General features: G+C 35.7%; 1 protein-coding gene across 1 annotated transcript in view; it reads right to left on the bottom strand.

The window, feature by feature from the left end:
- myom3 (myomesin 3) overlaps positions 1-16471 on the bottom strand; it is a 69963-nt gene extending 53492 nt beyond the window's left edge. The window contains exons 1-3 of the mRNA XM_081389101.1: positions 16249-16471; positions 12130-12256; positions 6897-7001 (exon numbers count right to left, since the gene is read on the bottom strand). Coding sequence (XP_081245227.1) covers positions 6897-7001; positions 12130-12236 — 212 coding nt within the window. The 5' untranslated portion in view covers positions 12237-12256; positions 16249-16471. The remainder of the gene's footprint in view (positions 1-6896; positions 7002-12129; positions 12257-16248) is intronic.
- Between the last annotated feature and the right edge of the window lie 8529 nt (positions 16472-25000).

Here is a 25000-nt window from a genome sequence, read left to right as displayed (position 1 = left end):
CCCCTACAGCTGTGGGGGGGCGTATGTGTCACAACACGGTCGTAAAAAACTCACTTGCGGCGGCTTCCTCCCCCTCTCTACCGCTGCTCATGTGCGTTTGTTTTGATCGGAGCAAGCCAACTGAATCGCGTGGAGCTATGTCTACCGAGGTGGGTAATCTGGTAATACATCATACATGCGTGTGTGTTTATGTTGAATTGCCGTAAAGCGATTCGTGTTTCGCGCTCGTTCTCGTTTCTCACGAGACTTCCAATTTCTATTTTGCCGGGACGGTAGTCTCCAAGTTGCAAGGTTGGTTTTCCGCCTGGGAACGCTGGGGGGAGCGGGGAAAGTCACCAATATCACCAGAACAGGTTGTTTAACCATCCAAATGATTTCTAGACAGTTTTATTAAGTTAAAAAAGTTACCAAGTTCTCCTTTAAAAAGTGATTTCTTTAAAAGCAAATATCTCCCTTTGCTTTGAACTTTGAGTGTTGTAACTCATACAGCAACATTACACACTAACTAAATTAGAAAAGTGAAATCATAATCTGGTCTAAATGGTCTATGTTTTTTGGAATCAGAAACCCTTGTTAGTTGCGACACCCACCGGTGGCCATAATGTGAACTGCAGCCAGCGTCTCACTGCTCGTGCTCACGTAACGTATAAGAGACTGAACGTGATTCAAGGCCCTGATATACTCACGGTTGAAAACACCTTTGCTGCGATATACTGTTAATGAACATCCCGACGCCGTCCACGCTGCTGAGAGCGATGTTTAGATGAATATGTAAACATGTGCAGAGCGCTTTTCTCTCAATAACAAAATAAACAACACAAATGACAGCAGTGAGAAAACAGCCGTTCAGTAAGCATCTGATCGCAGTGATGTCGTGTCATGTCGACAGATGAGGTCATTAAAATTACACTCTTATGATAGTTGGATTATAAAGTGTAGAGATATAGACTATTTAGATATGCCTATGTGAGACTATAGTTTGAATTAATTGCAAGGCACATTGACATTACAATACAGAATGGCTCTTCTGGCATCATCCTGAATATTGTATAAGCATTCGTGTAATCGAACAGAAGAGAGGAGAGAGGGTAAAAGGGTCTTTAAAGGATAACTGTTGCCAAAATGCAACCTAGGCTCTTTTTGTTAATCTACCCGAGGCAAACTTTTGTTTAAAAGCATGATTAGAATGGAAACAGCACTTTTAAGTTTGACCGTATTTTCGTTTTGTGAATGGGAGTGAATGGGGCTCTTCTATGATAGCATCAAAATCGCTATTTTTAAAACACTAAGAAGACTCGACACAACATGAAACTTTGCTCGAAGTATCACCAGCGGCTCTACACATGAACTTCAGCATTGAGAACATAAAAAGAAAGATTTTGAACAACTCACTGTCTCTGTGTCCGCCGGCATTTTGACAGTCAAAAATAGTAGATCTCCGAATGTGAATGAACTGACTCTGAATTTTAGTATTGTTTCATATATGAGGATCCTTTTTCAAATACAAAGTCCATATTGATTTTCACTAACGAGAAAACAACAAATTATCCGAGAATTTATAATGAATAGGAGCTTTCCATCTTTACTCTCCTCCCTGTTACAGAGATCGACTATTTTTGACTGACAAAATGCCGGCATACGGAAACACACAGTGAGTTGTTCAAAATCTTTCTTTTTAGTAAACTCTTTGTACACAAACAATGTTCTCAATGCTGGAGTTCATGTGTAGAGCCCCTGGTGATACTTCCAAGCAAAGTTTCATGTTGTGTCGAGTCTTCTTAGTGTTTTAAAAATAGCGATTTTTGATGCTATCATAGAAGTGCTCATTCACTCCCATTCACAAGGCACTTAACCTAAAACGAAAATACGGTCAAACCAGAGAATGTCTAATATGGCGAGAAGTTTCACTCTCAGTAAACTTCCGGCTTCTGAACTGGTTGCAGTTCCTCTCTGATTCCATATGAGGGCGCTCACAGGACGAGTGCAGAATGAATGGAGGTCTATGGCGCTATACCAATAAAAATCCACTTTTCTCAGGATGTAATTTTTTGTCTAGTAATTTGAATGTTGTATTCGAAAGGAGATGCAAATAAATTACACATTGCTGGGTGTTAGATTTTTTTGAGTCCCTTATTTGCTTTAAAAAGTCTTTTAAAGTGTCAATGACGTCATATACATGTACGACCAGAGATACTGCTTCACGGCAATCCTTCAGTCGCTTTGGTGCATCGACAACACAGCTGACACAGATAAATACACATGCTAGAAGAGTTTTTGTTTTGTTTGTTTCTGGTCCCGCTGCGGATGACACGATGCCATCAAGCGGTATCTCTAGTCGCAATCAGTCCTTCACTGACCAATCAGCGTTCATTAGCAGAATGCTAGCGTGTTATGGGCAACAACAACTCAACCTGTAAGAAATCGAAAGGACATAAGTACTCGTTCATTCCACTTTCGACCTATAACCCATGTTGAACTTGCAAAATCTACAATCAGATTTGAGATTTCTCAACGGCAATCAGGTGAAAGAGACACATTTAGCTGTCTAGCCCCATTGACTCCCATTCATTTTGCACTCATGGCGATCGCCCCCAGTGGAGCTCTGGTGGAACTACAACCAAAATTCGGTACAATAGAGCTTAATAGGGAGTGGGATCTGGTCAAACTTAAAATTGGCGTTTCCATTCTAATTATGCTTTTAAATGAAGGTTTGCCTTGAGTAGATTAACAAAAAGACCCTAGCTTGCATTTTGGCGAGAGTTACCCTTTAAGCTTCGCAGTATAGCAAGCTGTTAACACATTGCAAAATTAAAAAAGCGATTAATACATGGAAATTCGTACATATAGTCCCTTTAAGGTTTTTATTTGATTTTATTTCAATTCATGTTTATTTATTTCAAGTAACGGAAATTTATTGGTTTTAGTTAACTATAATAACCCTGGAGTGAACATCATTTTAAACCGTTTTGTCAAAAGCACTATTAAAACTTTTTATGAAAGGTTTCAAAGCAACTAATGATTATCTGAACGGCGTGAACTTTCCCTGAAGTCAGAATTCATTTGAAGAGGAGCACGATGCTCGTGACATTTAACTGGCTGTCATGTCAGCGCTTTAGAGGAGGTCAGCAGAAACACTGGCCGAGCCTCGTGCCACGAATCCAGATGGCAGACGAGACAAACAAAAATGCCAGTTATCCTCAGGGTCGATATCAGGTGATTTAAAATGTCTCAGTGCAATTAGAAGTTGCCATTCTCCGCTTTGACACTTTGCTGTTTTGCTTTGGATGAGTTTAGTGCAGCGCCGCCAGACTGATGACTGACTCAAATGAATGCACTTGTGTAGAGAGAGTCTAAAAGACTAAGCCTGAAAGAAAGAGGGACGTTTCTGACGTGAAAAACGGCATAATGGTCCAACTTATTTACACATGAATGTGAAAAGGATTAATCCAGATTTAGATGGAGAGAGGAAACTCAAGAAAGAGTCCCAGACAACGTTCCCTCTCATTTTTGCTCTTTTCTATTCAGCAGATCATTATGCAATTCTAATTAAACCTGGAAATAAACTGAAACTTTGGGGATTTTCTAGATAATCATGTTCCTGCTTCCATTAGAGCTCAAGATGCTTTTGGGTCCAGGATAAAATGATCATCAGGTTTTGTTCATTTACTGCTGGCATTAAAGCAGGAGAGATACACATAAACTGTTATTTTGATTTAAAAAAAAGGTATTAAATTATGAAGAAAATGCTAAATAGAAGCATTTTCAGTTGAGGTCCCTGCACTTCTGAACCCCTCTGTATATCAGTGTTGTTATTGTTAACCAAAACTAAAACTAAAACTATTAGAAATAATTTATAAGTAATTAAAACAAAGCTTAAATCAAATATAAGAATCAGATAAAAACTTAAACTTAAAAATTTTAAATAAAAAATGAGAAATTTTGCCTTGGCAACTAACTGAAATAAAAATAGGTTGAGGTACTAAAATTACTAAAACTGAAAAAAAAAAGGCTGTAAAATTGTAGAAAAAGTACAACTTTAGGATGATAGTTAATACTGTAAATGTTGGTAATTTAGAGATTATGCATTACTTTTTCCAGTTTTGAGTTGTTGTAACTTTTGTTATGTTGAGATCACAGCAAAAATAATATAAAAGAAAAGAGAAAATAATGGTCTGAAAATAATATTATAAGACATAAATGTAATACAATAATAAATGAATAAATATGAATAAAAAAAAGAGAAAACAAGAGAAAATAATTACATTGTCTGAAAGTTATGCATCTTTATATTAATATAAAAATAAATAATAAATGAATATATATATATATATATATATATATATATATATATATATATATATATTTATGTTATTTATTTTTTTATATTGTTTATTTGCAAGATTTCTCAAGCTTATAGTTCAATCACTGGATGTGTTGATTCCATCTGTTCATTTAAGTCAGACTAGCCGCTTTTCCAGACTAGTTTTCCGTCTGTACTGGAGCAACATCAGACGCACGGTCCCAGAGCCGTGACCTGACGTGAAGATCGTGACTTTCATCCTTCTGACGAGTTGATAAAGGATTCACTTTGATAAGATCCATGGTCTTCCTTCATCTCAGTGCTGAGAGCATCAGTCTGAACTGACTTTCAGTCAGAGAGCGTTTACATATCAGAAAACATTGCAATGTTGCGGTGGCTCGTGCTGTAAATAATAAAAACGGAGGCCAACATCTGAACCTGTCTGGTGTCGTGCTGCCAAACACCGGGAACAGGATTACACACTCAGACGAGGACTGACAACCGTATTCAGCTGCTGAGTGTGTGAATGTGAGATACAGCAGAGAGAAACAGCCATAGACAGACTAACGTGACACTACTTCATATGAGCAACATATTCAGCAGAGATTATGAGATGAACACATCTATCCACTTGATCCCGATCTTGCTCTTCTTCTCTCTCATCTCACCTTCACTTAAAACACTAAACTACAGTGACTCTCCTACCTGACCTTCATTCGAACCCTGTGCTGACGGGCTTTATCACTCATCCTCGAATCATCCATCCTGCATTTGAAGCTTGATTTACTGAAGTGACCTTTTTATCCTATAACTCAAACCTTTTTTCCCAGGCTGTTCCTGGAGCCGTAACCCTCTGGCGGAAGAGGCATGACCGTGTTAATGTCTCCGTCTGAACAGGATTACCAGCCTGAAAACTAAAGCGGCTGCCGGCGCGCTGTGAATTGCAGGTAAACCTGTTAAGTGTGAGAGGTGAATATAGGGGATGTGCCTTTCCCATCATGCTAAGCAGGGGGAAAGCGACAGCGCAGAAAGGACGAGAAAAACAGAAGTGTCGAAGAAAAAATGAGAGAGGTGCTTTAGTTCGTTTAACACAAAACCTGTCAAGAACATGACCAGTACAGACAGACAGACAGACAGACAGACAGACAGACAGACAGACAGACAGACAGATAGATAGATAGATAGATAGATAGATAGATAGATAGATAGATAGATAGATAGATAGATAGATAGATAGATAGATAGATAGATAGATAGATAGGTAGATAGATAGATACTGTAGATAGATAGATAGATAGATAGATAGATAGATAGATAGATAGATAGATAGATAGATAGATAGATAGATAGATAGATAGATAGATAGATAGATACTGTAGATAGATAGATAGATACTGTAGATAGATAGATAGATACTGAGATAGATAGATACTGAGATAGATAGATACTGTAGATAGATAGATAGATGGATAGATAGATAGATAGATAGATAGATAGATAGATAGATAGATAGATAGATAGATAGATAGATAGATAGATAGATAGATAGATAGATAGATAGATATAGATAGAGTTACATTTAAATCAAAATGTTTTTTGTGCATTGCAGAAACAAGAAGTTTGGCGGTAAATGTGCTTAATAATGTAAATATGTAAAAAAAAAAAAAAAATCTTACTGTCACTCCAAAAAAACGAAATGTAATTGTTGTAAAATGTCTAATTTCTGTCTTTTGATTTTGACCTAAACAGGTTTTTGAGATGTGTCCATGTATTCCAGTACATCAGCTTCTTTCTTTTTGGACATTTTTGAAATATAATACCCAGCCGTAGGCATTTAGAGCCTATAGTTTTAGGAGCCGATTGTGTTTCCCCTAAAGACTTGTAACTTGTGAAAAGTTTCCCCTATTCCCCAAGTGTTTGCTGTGGCTCTTTTCCTGCATGATGTATTTGCATGTGTCCTATTTTTCATGGAACGAAACCCAAAACTGTGTATGTTTCAGTGTTTATTTTGTATGTAAATCTACTGAAAGTTTGAGAGAATCTGACGCGAGCAAAGACCACGGCAGATAAAACGGTTTGACATGTAAATCATGCCTTGACCTGCCGTGTCCTGCCAGCCTCTGTGACTCCATCATATTATTTTTAAACCTTTCACATTTTCAGCAGGACAGCTGTGGCCCTCACGAAGCTTTAACAAAGCAAAGCTCCACAATGATAATGTCAGCATGTCAGCATGTTACTGAGAGGTGACCTAAAGACATCTTCACTTGCTGCTAAAGCCATGCAGTGTGTGTGTGTGTGTGTGTGTGTGTGTGTGTGTGTGTGTGTGTGTGTGTGTGTGTGTGTGTGTGTGTGTGTGTGTGTGTGTGTGTGTGTGTGTGTGTGGTTCTGTATACCCTACGTTATGGGAAAAAATGAGGAAAACTCAATTTATCATACTCAAATGATACATAAATAAAGTTTTCTGTGATGGGAGGTTTAGGGGTAGTGGATAGAAAATATATTTTTTTGCAGTATAAAAATCATTATGCCTATATGTCCCCATTAAACCTGAATATCCACGGTGTGTGTGTGTGTGTTTCAGCTCTCACTGTACCATGTCCTGTGGCGCGGGAACTTGGGCTCGGTCAGGATCTCCTTGACAGACATGACGTCGCCAGGAATGATAGGATAGAATTCACTGAACGAGGCCTTTTCATCACTGTTCAAACACAACGCAAAGATAAAAAACAATTGCATCATGGGTGAAATATTGAACATTCACAATACATTTGCATGCACAAACGTGTACATTATATGTGACATACTCTTAATATTGAGCTAAAGCTGCCAGAAGCTGCATCACTGAGGTGGAGAAGAGAGAAGAGAGAGACAGATGGAGTGAAAGAGTTTCTGACAGAAAGCCGTTTGCACTGATGTGCTTCTGTCATTCTGTCTGTCGCATGGAAAGCTCTGCATCTGCTCCTAACAAAATTTACAACATTACAAAGACTTTTCTGCACTATTATACTCATTTCCTCTATTTAGCAGCAGAGTTGAGAAAAGTTACTTTTAAAAGTAATCCATTTAAAGGGGTGGTATAATGCCCTTTTCAGAATATGTAAAATAAGTCTCTGATGTCCCCAGAGTGTGTGTGTGAAGTTTTAGCTCAGAATACCCCTCAGATATTTTTATATAGCATGTTAAAATTGTCAATTTATGAGGGTGAGCAAAAACGCACCGTTTTATGTCTGGCCCTTTAAATGCAAATGAGCTGCTGCTCCCGGCACAGGGGGCGGAGCTTCAACAGCCTGCACTCACACAGACATGCATTGAAAATGTCAAAAACTTCTAGCCTTTTATGTTCAAACCGGAGTCTGACAATGATGGAGAGACTCAAGAATAAGTGACAACATGTGGAGAACATTTCTGAATGGTTAGTTGATGAATTTATGTAGCTTATGTGTAGTTGTGATTTCTTTAAAAGCAAATATCTCCCTTTGCTTTGAACTTTGAGCGTTGTAACTTTGCAGATGTTGTTTATGCTCAAACAGCAACATTACACACTGACTAAAGTTAGAAAAGTCAAATCATAATCAACCACCCCTTTAATATTGTGTTACTCCCTAAAAAAGTGTTACTTATTTATTTTATATGAAAAGTAATGTGTTATATACTTTTTCATTACTTTTTCTTTTCTGGGCTGGGCTTGCTTGTTTGTTTAAATAACATAAAGAAATAAAAGTTCTATTTCTGGTAAATGTGACTTTCACACAAAAAGTGAAAAGAATAAGCCTCAGGTTATCAGTTTCTTCATGCGATCCCAGATGGACTCTGTGAGATCAGATCTCCGTCTGGAACACACAATAAACCTAAAATACATATTGTTTCTGGAGATATAATCAACAACTTCAAATGAAGTTTTATATTTCTCCATTGCTTTCAATTCTATTTGCAATGTGTCCTTGTATTGTGTTGTTCTTCCTCTCATTAAAGCTGATAAGTTCACAGTCAGATTTTTTAGTACATTTTGGTTTCAATTCAAAGTTTGTAATGTTGTGATTCACCTCATAGTGGGTTAGTTTGGTTCATGGCTTATTGTGCTTTAAGGAAGACTATGGGAAAAATGAATGGAAAAATACTTAAAAAAGTAGACGGAAACTCTGGCAAATTCAACACCATTATCCAATATCATTAATATTACTCTATTTTCACTTTCTATATCCAAATGTAAATTCACAGGTGTGAATGCCAGCCGTCTCCATCTATATTGAACATCTTGGTCTTCTGTTGAGCTCTCAGAGGCTTGTATCTCTCCACAGCCGCCTGTGAGGGTTTAGTGGATCAGCGCCCACAGGAGTCTTTCTATCAGTTCAGATCAGCCTCCTGCGTAACGGCCTGATTCATTCTGCACTGCATGTTCCTTTCTCAGGTGACAGAGACAGAGGGACTCTCATTATAAGATGAAATAAATCTACACTGAAGCGGAGGTTGAGTAACCTGCTGATCCACATGTGCATTGGCTCAGAGCGCTGCTTCAGACCGGTTTAAAGGTGATGGTCACTCTCGAGCAGGTGTTTTGTGTGAGCCAGTCCATGTCCTTTAGAATTAGACTTTAATGAAGCAGTTTCACATCTTATGCATCCGTTTGTCATTGTACATTTACTCAGTTTTATAGTACTATATAACTTTACATTACTGTTCAAAAGTTTGGGGTCAGTCATTTTTTTTATGTTTATGCAAAGAAGCAATTAAATTGATCAAAAGTGACAGTAATAATAATATGTGTTTCTTGAGCAGCAAATCAGCATATCAGAATGATTTCTGAAGAGTCATGTGACACTGAAGACTGATGCTGAAAATTCAGCTCTGCATCTCAGGAATAAATTACATTTTAAAATATGTTTAAATAGAAAATAGTTCTTTTAAATTGTAATAATATTTCAAAATTCTAATGTTTTTACAGTATTTTTCATTAAGGAAATGCACCCTTGGTGAGCATAATAAACATTCAAAAAAATCTTTGGCATAATTGTCATTTTTTTTGGATTAACAATTTAATTTATTACAATAGAAAACACTTATTTTGACAATATTACTGTTTTTACTGTATTTTTTATAAAGCATTGGTAAGCATAAAAGACTCCTTTCAAAGGCATTATAAAAAATCTGAAAAGTTAAATGATTAAAATAAATAAATTAAAATTAAACCTACTGTAGTAATGCAATAAAGTAATAATAATAAAAATAATAATTATTAGTTGCTTTTTTAATTTTCCAAGTGCATTAATATTTTTAGTGGCCAATATATTTGTTATTTTTTTTTTCTAACAAATCATATCAGAACATGCTATTTTTTTGAGATGTACTTGTTTCCGGAGGGCATCAATATCATTATGAGATGTGTATTCAATCAAAATAAAGCAAATTTTGTGTCTTTTTTTTAATATTTCTCTGGTTAAATGACAGAGTAGTATATTTTCTCTCAAATGTTATTGCTATACACTTAATCAAGAGTATGAGTACAAAGTCAATATTCATAAATTACAGTGTTAACATATTGGTCTTTGCCCATGATTCTTTAATTAATACGCTTCCATACGGACAGCTGGAGCTCAAAGAAAATCTGGAGATCCTCACTGGTATTTACAACACGCTCATCTCGTAAAAATGATAAATCCAACAGGATTCAAGGCAGAAATAGTCAGTCAATCCAGTGGGACACAATGGAAAGTGGATCAGTGTCTATTTAAACAGCGACTCTCGGATTCAGATTCAGAAGCATTCTTAAACGACCCTCCCGCTTACAGAGGAACACCTGCGACTGATACGATGACAAAAGCAGAAGTTCATCTGTGTTTGCGGATCTGTATGTTCTCTCCAACAGGCCAACAAAAGAAAAGAAGGAAGTTATTTAAAGTAATTGTGTAATATAAGCTTCAGTGAATGGGCCAATGGATATAGCATACCAACACTGTTGATGTTCGCTTTGACTGTCAAATAAGCCAGAAGAGAAGTTGCAAACTGAACTGAAGCAAACTTTGGGAAACATTAATTATACTATTGTGTGAAGTGTAAACAAAGCTTTTTGTCAGTTAACGACCTTTGTGATGCATCCAAATACGTTCTTAACTTGATTTTAATGGTATCATGTTGCTAAGATGCTCTAATAAACACGATTTCACTGTGTGCTGCAAACTTGCAATGCATTTTGTCATTGTATTCTCCACAAAAGAAACCTTGAAGAAAACCTGGCCTCTTAAGTGACCAAGTCACTTAAATGCCTAAATATAAATTTGGCCAAGGCATCTTCAGGAGTGAACATAAGATGCCTTAAAAGGTGGGAATTTCATAAAGTAATCAGTCCAGGTCATAACTGACCCTAAAAAAAAAAAAAAAAAAAAAATTGCATGAAGAGAATTAGGTTCTCTTATGCTGTATTAACATGCATTTTTTAACACAATAGTACAAGGTACAAACAAATGCAACCATGATGCATTGGTACATGTCCTTAACGGGTTTAACCCCAGGAGGTTTTGGGAAAGAACTTGTGTGTGTGTGTCTATTGTTAATGTGTCTGTCAACAACACTAGTGTACACCTGGGAGTTTGCCATGGCTGCGATGCCTCGGTGAGCTCAGAATAACTCCAGCACATGTCAGGGTGAAACACAGCTGCCTTCCCCATCAGTAATTGTCATGTAATCTCCACAGACCATCACACACATGATCCCAAACAAGTGGCACGGTAATGAATCATTGTTATTAATTAAAGGGTTGGTTCATCCAAAAATGAAAATTATGTCACCCTCATGTTGTCCTTATGTTGCTTTTGTTCATCATCAGAACACAAATGTAGATCTTTTTGATCCCTCCATTGACAGCTATGCAACTACCTCTTTGACGCTTCAAAAAGTTCATAAAGAGAACGTCAAATTAATCCATATGAATCGAGTGGTTTAGTCCAGATTTTCTGAAGAGACTTGAATTTAGGCTTTTATTCACATACTACTCATTTACTACTTTTAGGGTAAATTGTTTGTCAATTTTTAGAGCTTGCCAACATATACACTCAAAAAATATTTAAACCTAAATTTTAGATTTATGTATTTGAATTTTATATACAATTTCCATCCATTTAGATCAAACAGTTTTACATTAATAAACTTTAATGCAAGGCATATTTGTCAGTCATGAATGAAACAGATATGTTTTCTGCACCCAAAAAAATAATGGCATAGTTTATTATTAACTATTATTTGCATCTATTTGATTTTCTTTAAACAATCACATTTTCCAATCAGCATAAACATACCCGTTTCATTCATGCATGACTGACAAATATGCATCACATTAAGTTATTAGTTTATGTTAAAACTGTAATCCAAATGGATGGAAATGTTATATGCAATTCCAATACACAAATCTTAAATTTAGGTCTAAATATTTTCATGAGTGCACTTTAACTACATGTAAAAAAGCAGCTCAGACATGCAGCATATCATCTTTTTATGTATTATTATGCATTATTATAAAAAGATATATACTCATAAGTAAATATGAGTAAATGATGAAAACACATTCATGTTTTCCTGATCCCTCCTTCTAAGACACCCGTCCCATTAGAAGAGCTGAACCGGAGCCGTTAAGACCTCATATGTTTGCACAGCTGCTCTCTGAAAGGACAGCAAACCGAGCGAGTGTCAATGAGATGCACTAATTAATTCAGCTAATTCAGCTGGTGATTTACACTTGGTTCCTAAAGTTGGGAAGCGTGTGAATGTTCATGGCATCCAGTGGAGTGACGCAGGGGAATGTTCATGGCGTGCTTTGAGGGTCAGTGTGGCTGTACCTGGATTTGAACTTTCTCTTCTTGATCTGGGAGGACATCTCCATGCTGTGAGACATCTGGTCCATCTGCTCTTCCTGGCAACGCTGTGTTACTATTTTGGTTGCCATGGCGAAGCTCTCAGCAGCACCTGCATCAGAGCAGAACGACACAGCTGTCAAAAGGACAGAAGCACTTAGAGAAAGAGAATCACACCAGTCCGTTGCACACCGACAGATAGCGATCTGTCACATCCACAACACCAGACACGGCCCAGTGATGGTACGCGGGAAGTCACGGCCCATTTACACCCCCCTCCAGAAAAACTGAAAAACTAAAATCATACTTCTACAGGACACCAGCAATATGAAGGACTTATGCAAAACATTACAGTATCACTGTTCAATCTACATGTGGGCTTGCCAACACAATAAAAGAGTGAATCTTATGGCCAGTTTTATTATTTAAAAATATTTTGCATTGAAGTGAAGCCTGTTTTTAGGCCATTCAGGGTTATTATTGGTAACAAAAAAAAAAAAAAATCATTACTTGAAATAAAATAAACAATTACCAAGTCAAGTCAACATTTCTCATGTTTAGCTGAATCTGAAGCACTAAAATAACTAAAACTAAATAAACTTAATAAAAAATATTGACATTAAAAAATAATGTAAAAAAAAGATGTAAAAAAGGATAATGCAAAAAAGATTTTTATATAAAATATATATTTTTATATTATTTTATATATAAATGAAGTTATTAATGTATTTAAAAATATTTAGAAATTGTTTTATATGTAATAATAAATATATGCATAATAATTAAAAAAAAATTAATAAATATATGCATAATAATTTAAAAAATAAATTAATAATAAAAACAAAGGTAACACTTTATTTCAATGGTCCACAAGACATTCTACTATCTATAAGTAATTTTGTAACTAGTAAATTTTGTGCTCACACCTTAAGTGTGCGGGACAAAGCCGCCTCTCAGGACTAAATTGACTGCAGACTCTGCAGTTAAATAGTCAAATACACACAAAATAAAGACAAAATGCCAGTCTTAGCAAGTGCTTACGTAAACACAGTCAGTGTTTTAAGTGAACATAAACTGTTGAGAAACAAACAAGTAATAAAAACTCGGTGAGTGTTTTAGCGCAATTTTCTCACCTCATGGGATCACAACACTAAGAGATAGTAAATCTTTTCCTGGATTTTTTTTGTGCGTTCCCGAGATTAGACCTTCCTTAACATAATGCCGAAAACCGAAGTCTCTAGGTCTGGTTGAGGAGTAGATAGAAGTGCAAGATTGGTGCGCACAGACCGGTACATTTTGTCCGGTGGAAAATTGCGCTAAAAAAACGCACGTGTAACAGAATAATGGATCCTTGAGTCAAGTCTTAAAGTGACAGCAGCCTAATATATGAGATAATATTAAAAATATCTATAAAGAATGTGATGTAACAATCTTTGAAATGCAAAATAGAATTTCCTGTGTGAAATGTGACCTGTTTTCATGAGTTTCACCCAATCACCAGGGGCCTCATTTATAACTGTTGCATATGCACAAAACTTTCGAGGCATAAGTTGTGATTTATAAAAACAAACTTGACGGGAAAATTTGCGCACCTGCACGCAAACTCTGACCCATGCGTACGAACATTTTTGGAGACGGAGCAGTTTGGCAACACGGATGGTGAGCTGGAGATAAATGAATTTTTGGTCACTTTTAGATAGAATATTTAAATAAAATTATACATATACAGAAAATTAATACAAATATAATTTCACTCACCAAGCCTATCACATGAAGCAAACATCCATCCATTCTTAAATGTCCGCGCCACTGAGCGCGTTGGGCCGTTTAGTGAAACTGACGCATATTTATAATGTTAGATGAAGGAAAACCGTAAATCTTCATTATGAGTCCTAATCATACAGTGCATGTTCACAATAACAGTTTAAATAAATAAAAGGATGATTTAAACTACGTTATACTTCTGATATAAACATTATGGATTAAATATGCCATTCTCATTAATGGAGTTAAACACATGAAATCATTACTGAGAAGTTACAAATATATATATATATTCAATAAATATAAATATTTGTAGTGGATGTGGTGCTTTCCTGTGGCATGTGTGTTTTAATGTTTTAACTACAGAGAGAATTGCTTATCATGATAACAGCAGATTGTCTGAGAAAATATTTTCGTGCAAATAATGCACAACAAGGTCTAGCCTATCTGTTTCCATTTAAAAATATAAATCAATTAAAAATACTATTTGGCCAGTGGAAAAGATTGAGAAAAACTTTATAATGTATTTTACACTATATGATTTATTTATCCAAAAACAAGGCAAGGATAGGCTACTAAATGATTTTTATCAATGTAATGTGACGGCACATCCGTATCTCATATTTTCCTAATGTCTATACCGTTAAATGTGGTATCACGTGGATGAATATGCATATGCAAATGATATGTAGATGAGGATATGCATAGTAAAACTAGTGTTGTAAGCTCCATATATGGTTATTTCGGGGTGGAGACGCATGTGCACACAATATTTTGCTGACTGGGATTTTTAAAGTGAATTTTGCGCAGGTTCTGGCTTACGCACGGTTTTATAAGTCTGAATATTGTTTGGCCCTTTTAGTAAGGATCCTACGCACAGTTTTATAAATGAGACCCGATCAGCTAAGAGCTGAAAGGAGAAGAGGGACAACCATTGTGTAAGAATCCTGGTGAAAGTCCCTTTGTGAGCAATTGTGGGTATAATAATTCATTAGTTGTGAGGCTCAATGCAGCCCACGAGAGTCCCGCAGTCATAAATCAGCCCCGATGGCACACGCGCCCCTCGCCGAACCTAACAGAATCAGGTCGCGTTTGAAGGATGGCTTCATTTACCCGAAAGTTGCAACAACCACCTGCGTTTCCATCATAGACGGAGAAATGCGTTTCCCCTCAGGTTTAACCAGATTAAATCTGAGGCAAAGGCTCTCCGAAAGACAGTGGCTCCTGTCCCAGACGTTTCCTCTCAAACCAGATCCTATAGTGTCCGTGTCAGGACTTTGTTTGAAGACCGAGTACAAAAGGTCACTTTGCAGCATATTAAAATTGATCTGTCATCAGCCGAACAGCAACCCGTCGCCCCTCCACAGAGAGATCGCATCTAGGCCAATGAAAACAGACTGATGGAGAGAAACTCTCTGGAGGAGATGGATGAACGGGCTTATGAGAAATAACTCCATAAACTCCAAACGGCAGGATTTTTCATCTCTGCTTTCCAGGCGCTTGGTTTACAATGCCATTGCCAGCTGTTTTGAGAAACGGGAATGCAAAGAAGTTTATACTGAATCAATTTAAGAGATAGGCCTAAATGGTTTGTTAGAATAATCGTTGAACATATTTCATATTTTATTTTATTTAATTTTTGCATCACAGTAGCCTAATACAAATGTGGGAGTAAAATGAGCTTAACTTACATGAAAATAACATCGCAATGCAAAATAAATAATGGCCTCTGTTATTAATAATATAATATTTTGACTGTTTTCTGTCTTATTTTAATTTTAGTTCAGTTTTAGTAGCTATTTTTAAGTGTTTTTGTAATTTTAGTAGTTTTTTTCTAACATTTCAGTTTTAGTTATAGTTATTTTACTACTTGAACTTTAAGTATGAGCAATAGAAATACTGATGCTTGCATTATCAAAATTCACTAACAAATGTGTTATTGGCATAAAATCATGATTGAAAACCAAGACATTCAAGTAAAATGGCATTTATCAGCATTTTACCAAGACATTGAACAGGGGTTATCATTCAAATCAGCCGTTGCTTCAGGATCCAGGTTTGACATTGGACATCAATTGGTAACCCAACGTAATATCATTGCAGAAAAGAAAAAGAAAAATGCCTTTAAAGTCAAACGTGAAGTGTTTCAGACTCTTTTATTCAAAGTAACGTATCTGCAGCAAAATAGTTTAGTATTTGGCAGTGTTTTTCAGAACAGACGCCAATCGAGAGCCACTGATTTAAAAGCTAATAAGCGTCTTCAAGCACACACTAGAGCAGAGTCTCTTGAAGAGCACAAGAAAATTGCAAACAGATTTTTTCCATTGTAAATCCACTCACGTTCTACAGGCCCTTCAGATGATCAGCAGGACGACGCGTCTCCGTCTCTCCTCCTCCTCGACCTTCACCTGTCTCACCCTCTTCCACCGGCGCTCTGTTAAACTCTCCTTATTGTTTCCTGCTGTCTCACCTTCTGTAATGCTCTCAGCTTCTCCTCTGGCCTCTCAGTCTCACGGTTTCTGCGGGTGAGGATGACCTCCAGCAGCACACACACACACACACACACACACTCCTCCTCAAGGTGGTAAATATAGACCCACAGCAAGACCACTGATCAATTCAAAGCATCCAGATAGACTTACAGTGAGATCAAAAGACAGAAGACCTGGAATGACACAACAGGAAAATGCATTGTGGGATAGAGGAGCTGTGGGAAAAGAGATCTATGGAAACAATGCATCAAGAAATCCTCAGGTCTCCATTAAACCCTGTCAAGAACAATCCAGAAGAGATCAGATGACGCTCGCATCATCATTTAATTTAGAAATGACCACAAATAATGTGGTTACCACAAATCCATAGATCTCTGCTGAAGGTACAAGACTGCAATCAAAGATCTCAACATCCCAAGACCAAAGGCTGCTATTTCTACTTGCCAGTTTTTGACTCATTTGTGGCTATTTTTCATTCTTCTAATTGACTTCTAAGACAAAGTGGATACTTGAATGAAACATCTCCAAATATATGAAAGAGCAACATTTGCCTCATTGTGAAACATGATGTGGAATGCCTTAACCGTGTTAAAAATCACTATAAATCACAGCATTGAGTGGATTATTGCTTAAATATGATTAGTTATTAAAAACAATATGGTAAAACACTGTATGAACTCTAATTATTTAAATAAGTTTATTAGTTCAAAAGTTTGGTTATTTTATTTGGTAACACTTTATTTTACAGTGTCCTTGTTACATATGTTACATTACCGTATATTAAAAGTAAATTATGCATAATTACATGCAACTAACCCTCAAACAAATCCTAATCCTATAACCCTATAGTAAGTATGTAGTTGCTTCTTCAATATATAATTACACTGTAACAATGACACCTTAAAATAAAATGTAACCCTTTATTTTAAGGTGTCATTGTTACAGTGTAACTGTACATTTAAGTAGCCTACTGAGTTATATTAATTAACAACATGTACTTACTATCTAATTATGGTTAGGGTTTGGTTTAGGGTGGGTTGCATGTAATTATGCATACTTTACTGTCATTACTACACAACATATAACAAGGACTGTAAAATAAAGTGTTACCAAAAGTTCATTAATGTGTAACTACAGACTGTCAAGCGACATAAAATCGGTGTTTTAATATGTCACAGTGTTATTTTAATTAAAACGAACACTTTTTAAATAAATCTGAAATAACATTCAATATAAGTATTATTACTTTCAACTAACTTAAATAAAATCTTTGTTTAAGTTGAAGTATTGAAATGACTAAAACTAAAACCAAAATAAAAACAAAACTAACTGACAAAAACATAAAAAAACAAGAATACAAAAATGAAAGCTAATTCAAAATATTAATAAATACTGTAATTGTATATAAATAATACAAAAAGCACATTTACATGAAATAATTTAGCATAGCTTTTTTCACCCCAAATTAACTTTCACATGAGGAACATCACAAGCAATGTGTCATAAATGCTGCATTTTACAACGGCTATAAATGCAGCTCATGGAACTTTGACTTTATAGTTGTCATTTAACGAGTGTCACATGCGTGACGGCGACCAGATGCTGCCGTTCACAGCCAGTTCTGGGGAAACTTTCTTTTAAAAGCAATGCATTACAATATTACGTTACTGCCTCAAAAGGTAACTTATTGTGTTACTGTATATAGAAAGTAATGTGTTACTGTATACTTTTGCTTTACTTTTCCCCCATCTGTAACTCAGATATTTTGTTGTAAATTCAAAAGTAATGCGATACTTTAATAGTCACTTGAAAAAAGTAATCCGATTACGTAACTCCTAATGCGTTACCCCACCACACAGTTGTGTTTGAGTGTACGTGACTCAGGTAATGTTGAGGGAGGGAGAGCACCACCAGGCTTTGTGTGGCAAGGTTATTTATAAGCATTTATTGCCACACCTGCCGCTCAAATACCACAGTAAACAATGCGGTGAGGAGGTGCATGGCCACTTCTACAGTTTCATATGTGACATTGAGACTAAGAATAAACTGCATGAATAGAACAACAGCAGGCAAGCTTTGTCTGCTTCCATTGTGACAAATGCAAGCATTCCCACAGGCCTGTACAGGCCAAAACACATGCACTCAAAGCTGCCCTTGCTGAGAGACGCGTGATTCGAATGTCTGACTGGGTCTGATAATACGGCCTACCGCTGATACACAAAATCACACTGACATTTCAACAATTAGTTCACCAAAAGAATTAAAGCACTGACTTTATTTACTAATCCTTCTGTGGTTTCAAACATGCCATAACTGGCAAGGGCAAAAACAAACCAAAAAACATAAAAGCAGCATTCAAAACAAAATTCACACTTATGTTCAGATAGAGTAAAGGTTATGCGTATTTAGTGTGCTGTCCAACTCCGAGGAAAGGGCTCAGATTTCGGAATTTGGCCCGAACCCAGAGTACTCCCACCCGTCCCATGCTGGGATAGGAATAGTTAGGAGTGAGGAGTTGGGATGGAGGAGGGATGCTGGAAAACTGTCGTTGAACAGAGGTAAGACTGCTGTATATATCGTGATAAACGAGTTGATATTTGAACGTGCTCCTCCTCATGTTGTCATGTTGTGATAGTCGTTTCTTCCCTATTGTGACGTATGTCGAGTGGAATGGCTTATCGGACAAGAGCAAATGTAGGGCAGGACTTGATTTTGTCTGTGGGGAATTGATTGGAAGGTTGGAAGGTCGTGGCTTGCTATTGGTCGATCTCATGTGAGTGACAGGTTGCTCCGCCCTCGTACCGGTAAACGCATCATCAGAGAAGAGATGAGCTGCAAGAGGGAGGGGTTATTTTATTATTTATATAGTTATTTTGATTAATGATTATAAGGCACATGTGCACAGATAAATCAGTTAATAAATACTGCAATATTCCATAAAAAAAATAAGAATAGTCCATTTTGATTTCATGGTGACTTTAAGTTTAATAACAGTATGAAGACCTCCGATGCAAAAGCCTCTAAAAGCCTCTGTCAAAAATGAGATAATATTGAGTGAATGCTCTCCGCACATAGTATACGCTCATCAAATACTTTCACTTCAAACTCACTAAACCCAGCCTCAGCCTGTTCAGAAATGCCGGTACTTGGGTAGAAACCTAGACATAGGAGCCAGATAAAAATGTTAATATTAAACAAAACCTTTTGACGGACTTAGAGGCTTTTGCATCTGAAGTCTTCGTATATTACTATACTCAAGTTTTTTGAAGTCATATGATGATTTGTGCATTGAACAGACTGAAATGTATGTTATTTGCAGTGCTATTTTAGTATAATTGATAGTTTTTGTTTATATTTTTGAATATTTATTCTATTTTCTGTTTTAAATTGAATTAAAAAGTTTTAGTAGTGTTATTTTTTACATTTGTATTAGTTTTTAAATTACTATATTGTTTTAATTTGTAGTTTTAGATTTTTTATTACTTCAACTTAAAACGAAAATGGAAACTAACAGAAATAATATGTCACATTTTTTAAGTTTTGTTTATGTTTTTGATAGTTTTAGTTTTAGTTTTAGTTAACAATAATAACCCTGGTTATTTGATGATAATCTAGGTTGCAAAGCAAGCAACACTTTTGAATTGCAACACATGCATATTTGAAAGCTTTAGTGGGAGATCTGTTTCTCACACAAAGACTTCAAAGACTTGGGATAGAGTGCATCAGACGACTTTTATATTTTTATGTGTTTTTGTCCTTTTTTAAGTTTGCAGTTCAATAAACTGTTGTGTTGGAAGGTTGGCCTACAACATTTCTCCTGTGTTCTACAGGGGGAAAACAGCACACAGGTCTGGGTCAACATGAGGTTGTGGAAATAATGACAATCATTTTTGCATGCAGCAGTTTTCTTTTTTCCCCTTTAAATAGCAAGTCATAAAGATCACATTAATATGCAAAAATGGAGGGGATGTGTGTGTGTGTGCATCCAATTAACTCGAACGTTGCATCTATCAAGCTGTTTGGCGATATAGCGAAAGAGTGCACGGGAGAGAGAGAAAGCAAATCTGCCCACATGCTAATTAAATGTGTTTCACAGTGCAGGAGGAGACGGCATCTGTTACTCCTCGCTTATTCATGAGACGCAGACATTTTTCACGTGAGTACACTGGACAAAGAACATCACTCTTAGAGCTGGGAAATAATCAGTGTCATGGTCATTCTTACAGAAAAATTCTATCATTTTTTTTTCATTAGGCTATTTTTGGTGCCCCCTCAGCACTTGGTGCCCTAGGCACAGCGCTGCACACACACACACACACACACACACACACACACACACACACACACACTATATATATATATATATATATATATATAAAACATCAATAAACTATAAAACCATAAAACCCTGATGAGCTTTATATGTACAGTCCTTTCAGCTCTCATTTACACACCTGAGTGAATGTTTTAATCACTGATCACACATTAATGCCCACAATGCACTGCTCTTTACAATGGACTGACGTTCTTTGGAAAGATCATTCTTCGGTCACATCAGATCTGTCAGATAGGATCAGTGTTCATCTCATGTGTCTGATAAAGAACTCTCTGCACGAATCTCTGAAAACACATGCAGGCCAACCAAGATCAAAAGATTAAAAAATAATAAATGATATTTTGCATAAAGATAGTGAAGTCTATTTTCTAGAATCATTAAGGAGGTTCTGTTTTCTTTATTTTTTGCTTTTAAGATGAAACATTTTTTTACCAGTTTTGTGAGATTCAACCAGATTGAAGAAAACTGAATTAATTCTATTTACAGAGTTTGTCACAGTGTGTACTAGTATGTGGTTCTGCCTTAGAAAAGGCGTCTCAAAAAGTCACTCTTAAAATGCCTTTAAGTCACCATAAAATCTAACTTTTTAATGCAATATTGCAGAAATAATTTTCAAATGATTTATCTGTGCACATTATAATTTTTTTTTGGTTACACTTTATTTTAAGGTGTCATTGTTACACTGTAATTATATATTTAAGTACTGAGTAATATTAAGCAACTACATATACTTACTATAGGGTTAGGGTAGGATTAGGATTTGGTTGAGGGTTAGTTGCATGTAATTATGCATAATTTACTGTTATTGCTATGGTAAGTATGGTAAGAATTTTAAATTCATGTGCCTCGTAATCTTGAATAAAAATAACTTCCCCTCCGTCTTGCAGCTCATCTCTTCTCGTCTCTGATGACATGTTACTGGCAACCTGTCAATCACATGAGATCAACCAATAGCAAAGCATCACAACCATTCTAATCAATTCCCCATGAACAAAAAATCAAGTCCTGTCCTACATTTCATCTCGTTCGAGGAGCCATTTCATTCGGACTTTAAAAGTTAACCCCACACCAACCCAAAGAATTAACATCCCAAACTTCATTAACAGGGCTGTTAAGAAAAACAAACATTATGAACTCATGACCATGGGATGATACGCCTGTTCTATGATTTAATCATTGCTCATTAAACACACATTAAGTTAATTACCTTTCTCAAGCAAGCACAGAATGAGTCAAAATGCAAAATATAAACCCCTTCACAATTAATGAACTGAACTGGAGTGCATTTCTTTTGGAATAAAAAATCTATTGAACCAAATTATTTTCAGCACTGGAACAGATCTGAATTAATTATGCCTCGTTATAAGAGACACTGAAGATAATTAACTGATGACAGATATTTAACATCATTAAAGACAATCTAGAACTTTACTATGACATGTGTAGATCTTGTTTACAAAAAAAAGTGTATGGTTGAATCTCATGAAACCCATTAAATGGGCTTAACCCATTATGTTTTTTTAACCAAAAATACTTTTTGCATTGACAATGTTTTTATTTTAATTAAACATGCATTACAAAAATGACTGCATTACAATAATAAGGATCTAATGAGAATCAAAAATACAATATCTTGAGACATTATAGTAATAATAATATGCTTAATTGCTGTGAACAATGTCAACGGCTTTAGATGACCCTAAAAAAATTATCCATTTTGTTAATAAAAATAATATATATATATATATATATATATATACAGTATATATATATATATATATATATATATATATATATATATATATATATATATATATATATATATATATACAGTATATATGGTATGTTAGGGCTGTCAACGTTGCAAACATACAAATATTATGTTAAAGCAAATAAATTCCTAGAGCACATGAGATTGCATCATGAACATATTTTACGTCACACAGTTATGATTTTGGGGATCACGAGTTTATCACACTGAGCATCTACAATGGCATAAGCCATTTCTATTTTGACCCTTTAACACAAATTTCACTTCTCTGTTTGCGATCAGATCATTTTAAGCTTCTAGATTTCGGGAAACTTTTCAATCCAATGACCCAGTAACCAAATTAATTCAAACAATCAGTCCAAAACAGTGCTAATGTAAAGATAACATCACATCGCTGTATGGCCAGATTATGTGCAAACTGCGTTGCTCGACTGGATAAAGCAAACCAGCGTCTCGCTAGTAACATTTTTATGGATGAGGATTGCAATGAAGGTAATGATGATTGCTGTGACGTACAGACATTGAATAGTACGCAGCAGAACCGGATTACACAAAGTACAATATGTTCCTGGATCAACATCTTTGTTGATCCTGAGCAACATTCCAATCAACCAATCAGGTTTGAGGGACAAGTTTACAGTTTCTGTCAAGTTTAGGTTTACAATCAGGTTTGGGTACTTCACCAGTGTTAGTCACCAATCATTTCCCTCTTACTTATAGGTTTAGGGCTAAATATTTGGATAGGAATGTTGTTTCTGGATCAGTAACATACAGTATGTTGACCCAGGAACACGTCTAACTCGGCAAAATCAGGACGTACCAGTAAATCTGTTATTATTGATGCGCAAACAAACCGTGTGTGTGTGTGTGTGTGTGCTCTCCATGCACTGATAGCCAGTGTTGGGGGAAACGCATTACATGTAACTCAAGTTACAGTATGTAATCAGATTACTTTTTTCAAGTAACTAGTACTTTTTCAAATAAGCACTGAAGTTACTTTGTTTTCCCATTTATTGACAGACAGCTGTCCTGTCCCTGTGCTGAGAGAAATCGTGAGTAAGTGCAGAGGCGTTGTGTGTGAACATGATGGTTATTGCAGTTCCAGACTAAATGTGAGCGTGCATTTACTCATCTCACTTACACACACAAAAAAGATTCAGCATTCCTCAAAATGAATAAAATCAGTGAAATGAAAAATCAAAATACTATGCAAACCTCCAATAATTAAATGTTAAATAAAACAAATAATTTTATGCATTTAATCTTATTTTATTGACCAATGTATTTGCTGCTGACCTTGATTCTGATAAACCATAAGCAAAAATGACTTTAGATTTTTTTGTTTTTACTGGTGAAGTGTTAAACTTTCCTCTCCTGCGTCCTATTCTTCTGTGATCCAGAATGGCAGTAGAGCCGAAAGGATTGTTTTTACTGCTCCCTCTTTGTACACGAGTGAATTTGCATTTTCTTCAGCCTTTCTATTTCAATTTTGGTGTAAAAGGGCTTTCACATTTGCCTAAAATCAGAACTTCTTGTAATTAAAAAACAAAACAAAAACAATCCCAGCCCAGGTGAGAAAAAGTAACGCAACACATTACTTTCCCTGAAAAGTAGCAATTAGTTACTTTTTCAGGGAGTAACACAATATTTTAATGCATTACTTTTCAAAGTAACTTTCCCCAACACTGCTGATCGCACAGACACATTTCTGTACATTCACGGTTGTTTCCACACACATTCAGGATCATGTTTTTATCTGTCATGTATATGTTTTAGTAATTCTGAATGGATCCGTATACTGTAGTGGCTATATATGCAGTCAGGTCAAGGCAGTTAGTTTCCTACGTTACTACATGTAACATTACAGTACTACACGTACTTACTATAGTAACAACAGTAAATCATGCATAATTACAAGTAACTAATCCTAAATCAAACACTAACTCTATAGTAAGTACATGTAGTTAATTAATATTACTCAGTACTTATTTGAGTACAATGTAACTACATCACCTTAAAATGGTGTAACCTTTTTTTCATGGGTGCTTTGGTGTGCATACATTTATGAATTATAAGGACTCTTATATCATTTGGTTATTTGTTGTCCTTTTGGAGTCTCCAAGTGTCCTCTTTTGGAAAGACACCTACAATTACCTTGAAAAACGCTTTAAGAAAATACAGTGTTGTGAGAATCACCTTTCAATCTGATGGTTTACTTTGCTGGATATAGCAAATGATGTCAAAATGAACATGTTAAACAAGATACATGAACTGTGCTTAATAGTCACAATAAGTTTGCGATTAATCACGATTAATCACACAAAAAGGGAGTGATTAAGATTATATATATATATATATATATATATATATATATATATATATATATACATACTGTACATACTATATATATATATATCTTCGGGTGAATTGTGACCTGTTTTGTGAGTTTCACCCTTATTTGTCAAGCAAGAACAGAAAAAGCTTGGCACCTTT

The sequence above is a fragment of the Scardinius erythrophthalmus genome (assembly GCF_964197995.2).
Source record: "Scardinius erythrophthalmus genome assembly, chromosome: 16".
NCBI lineage: Eukaryota > Metazoa > Chordata > Actinopteri > Cypriniformes > Leuciscidae > Scardinius > Scardinius erythrophthalmus.
This window is presented reverse-complemented; position numbering and strand designations above follow the sequence as displayed.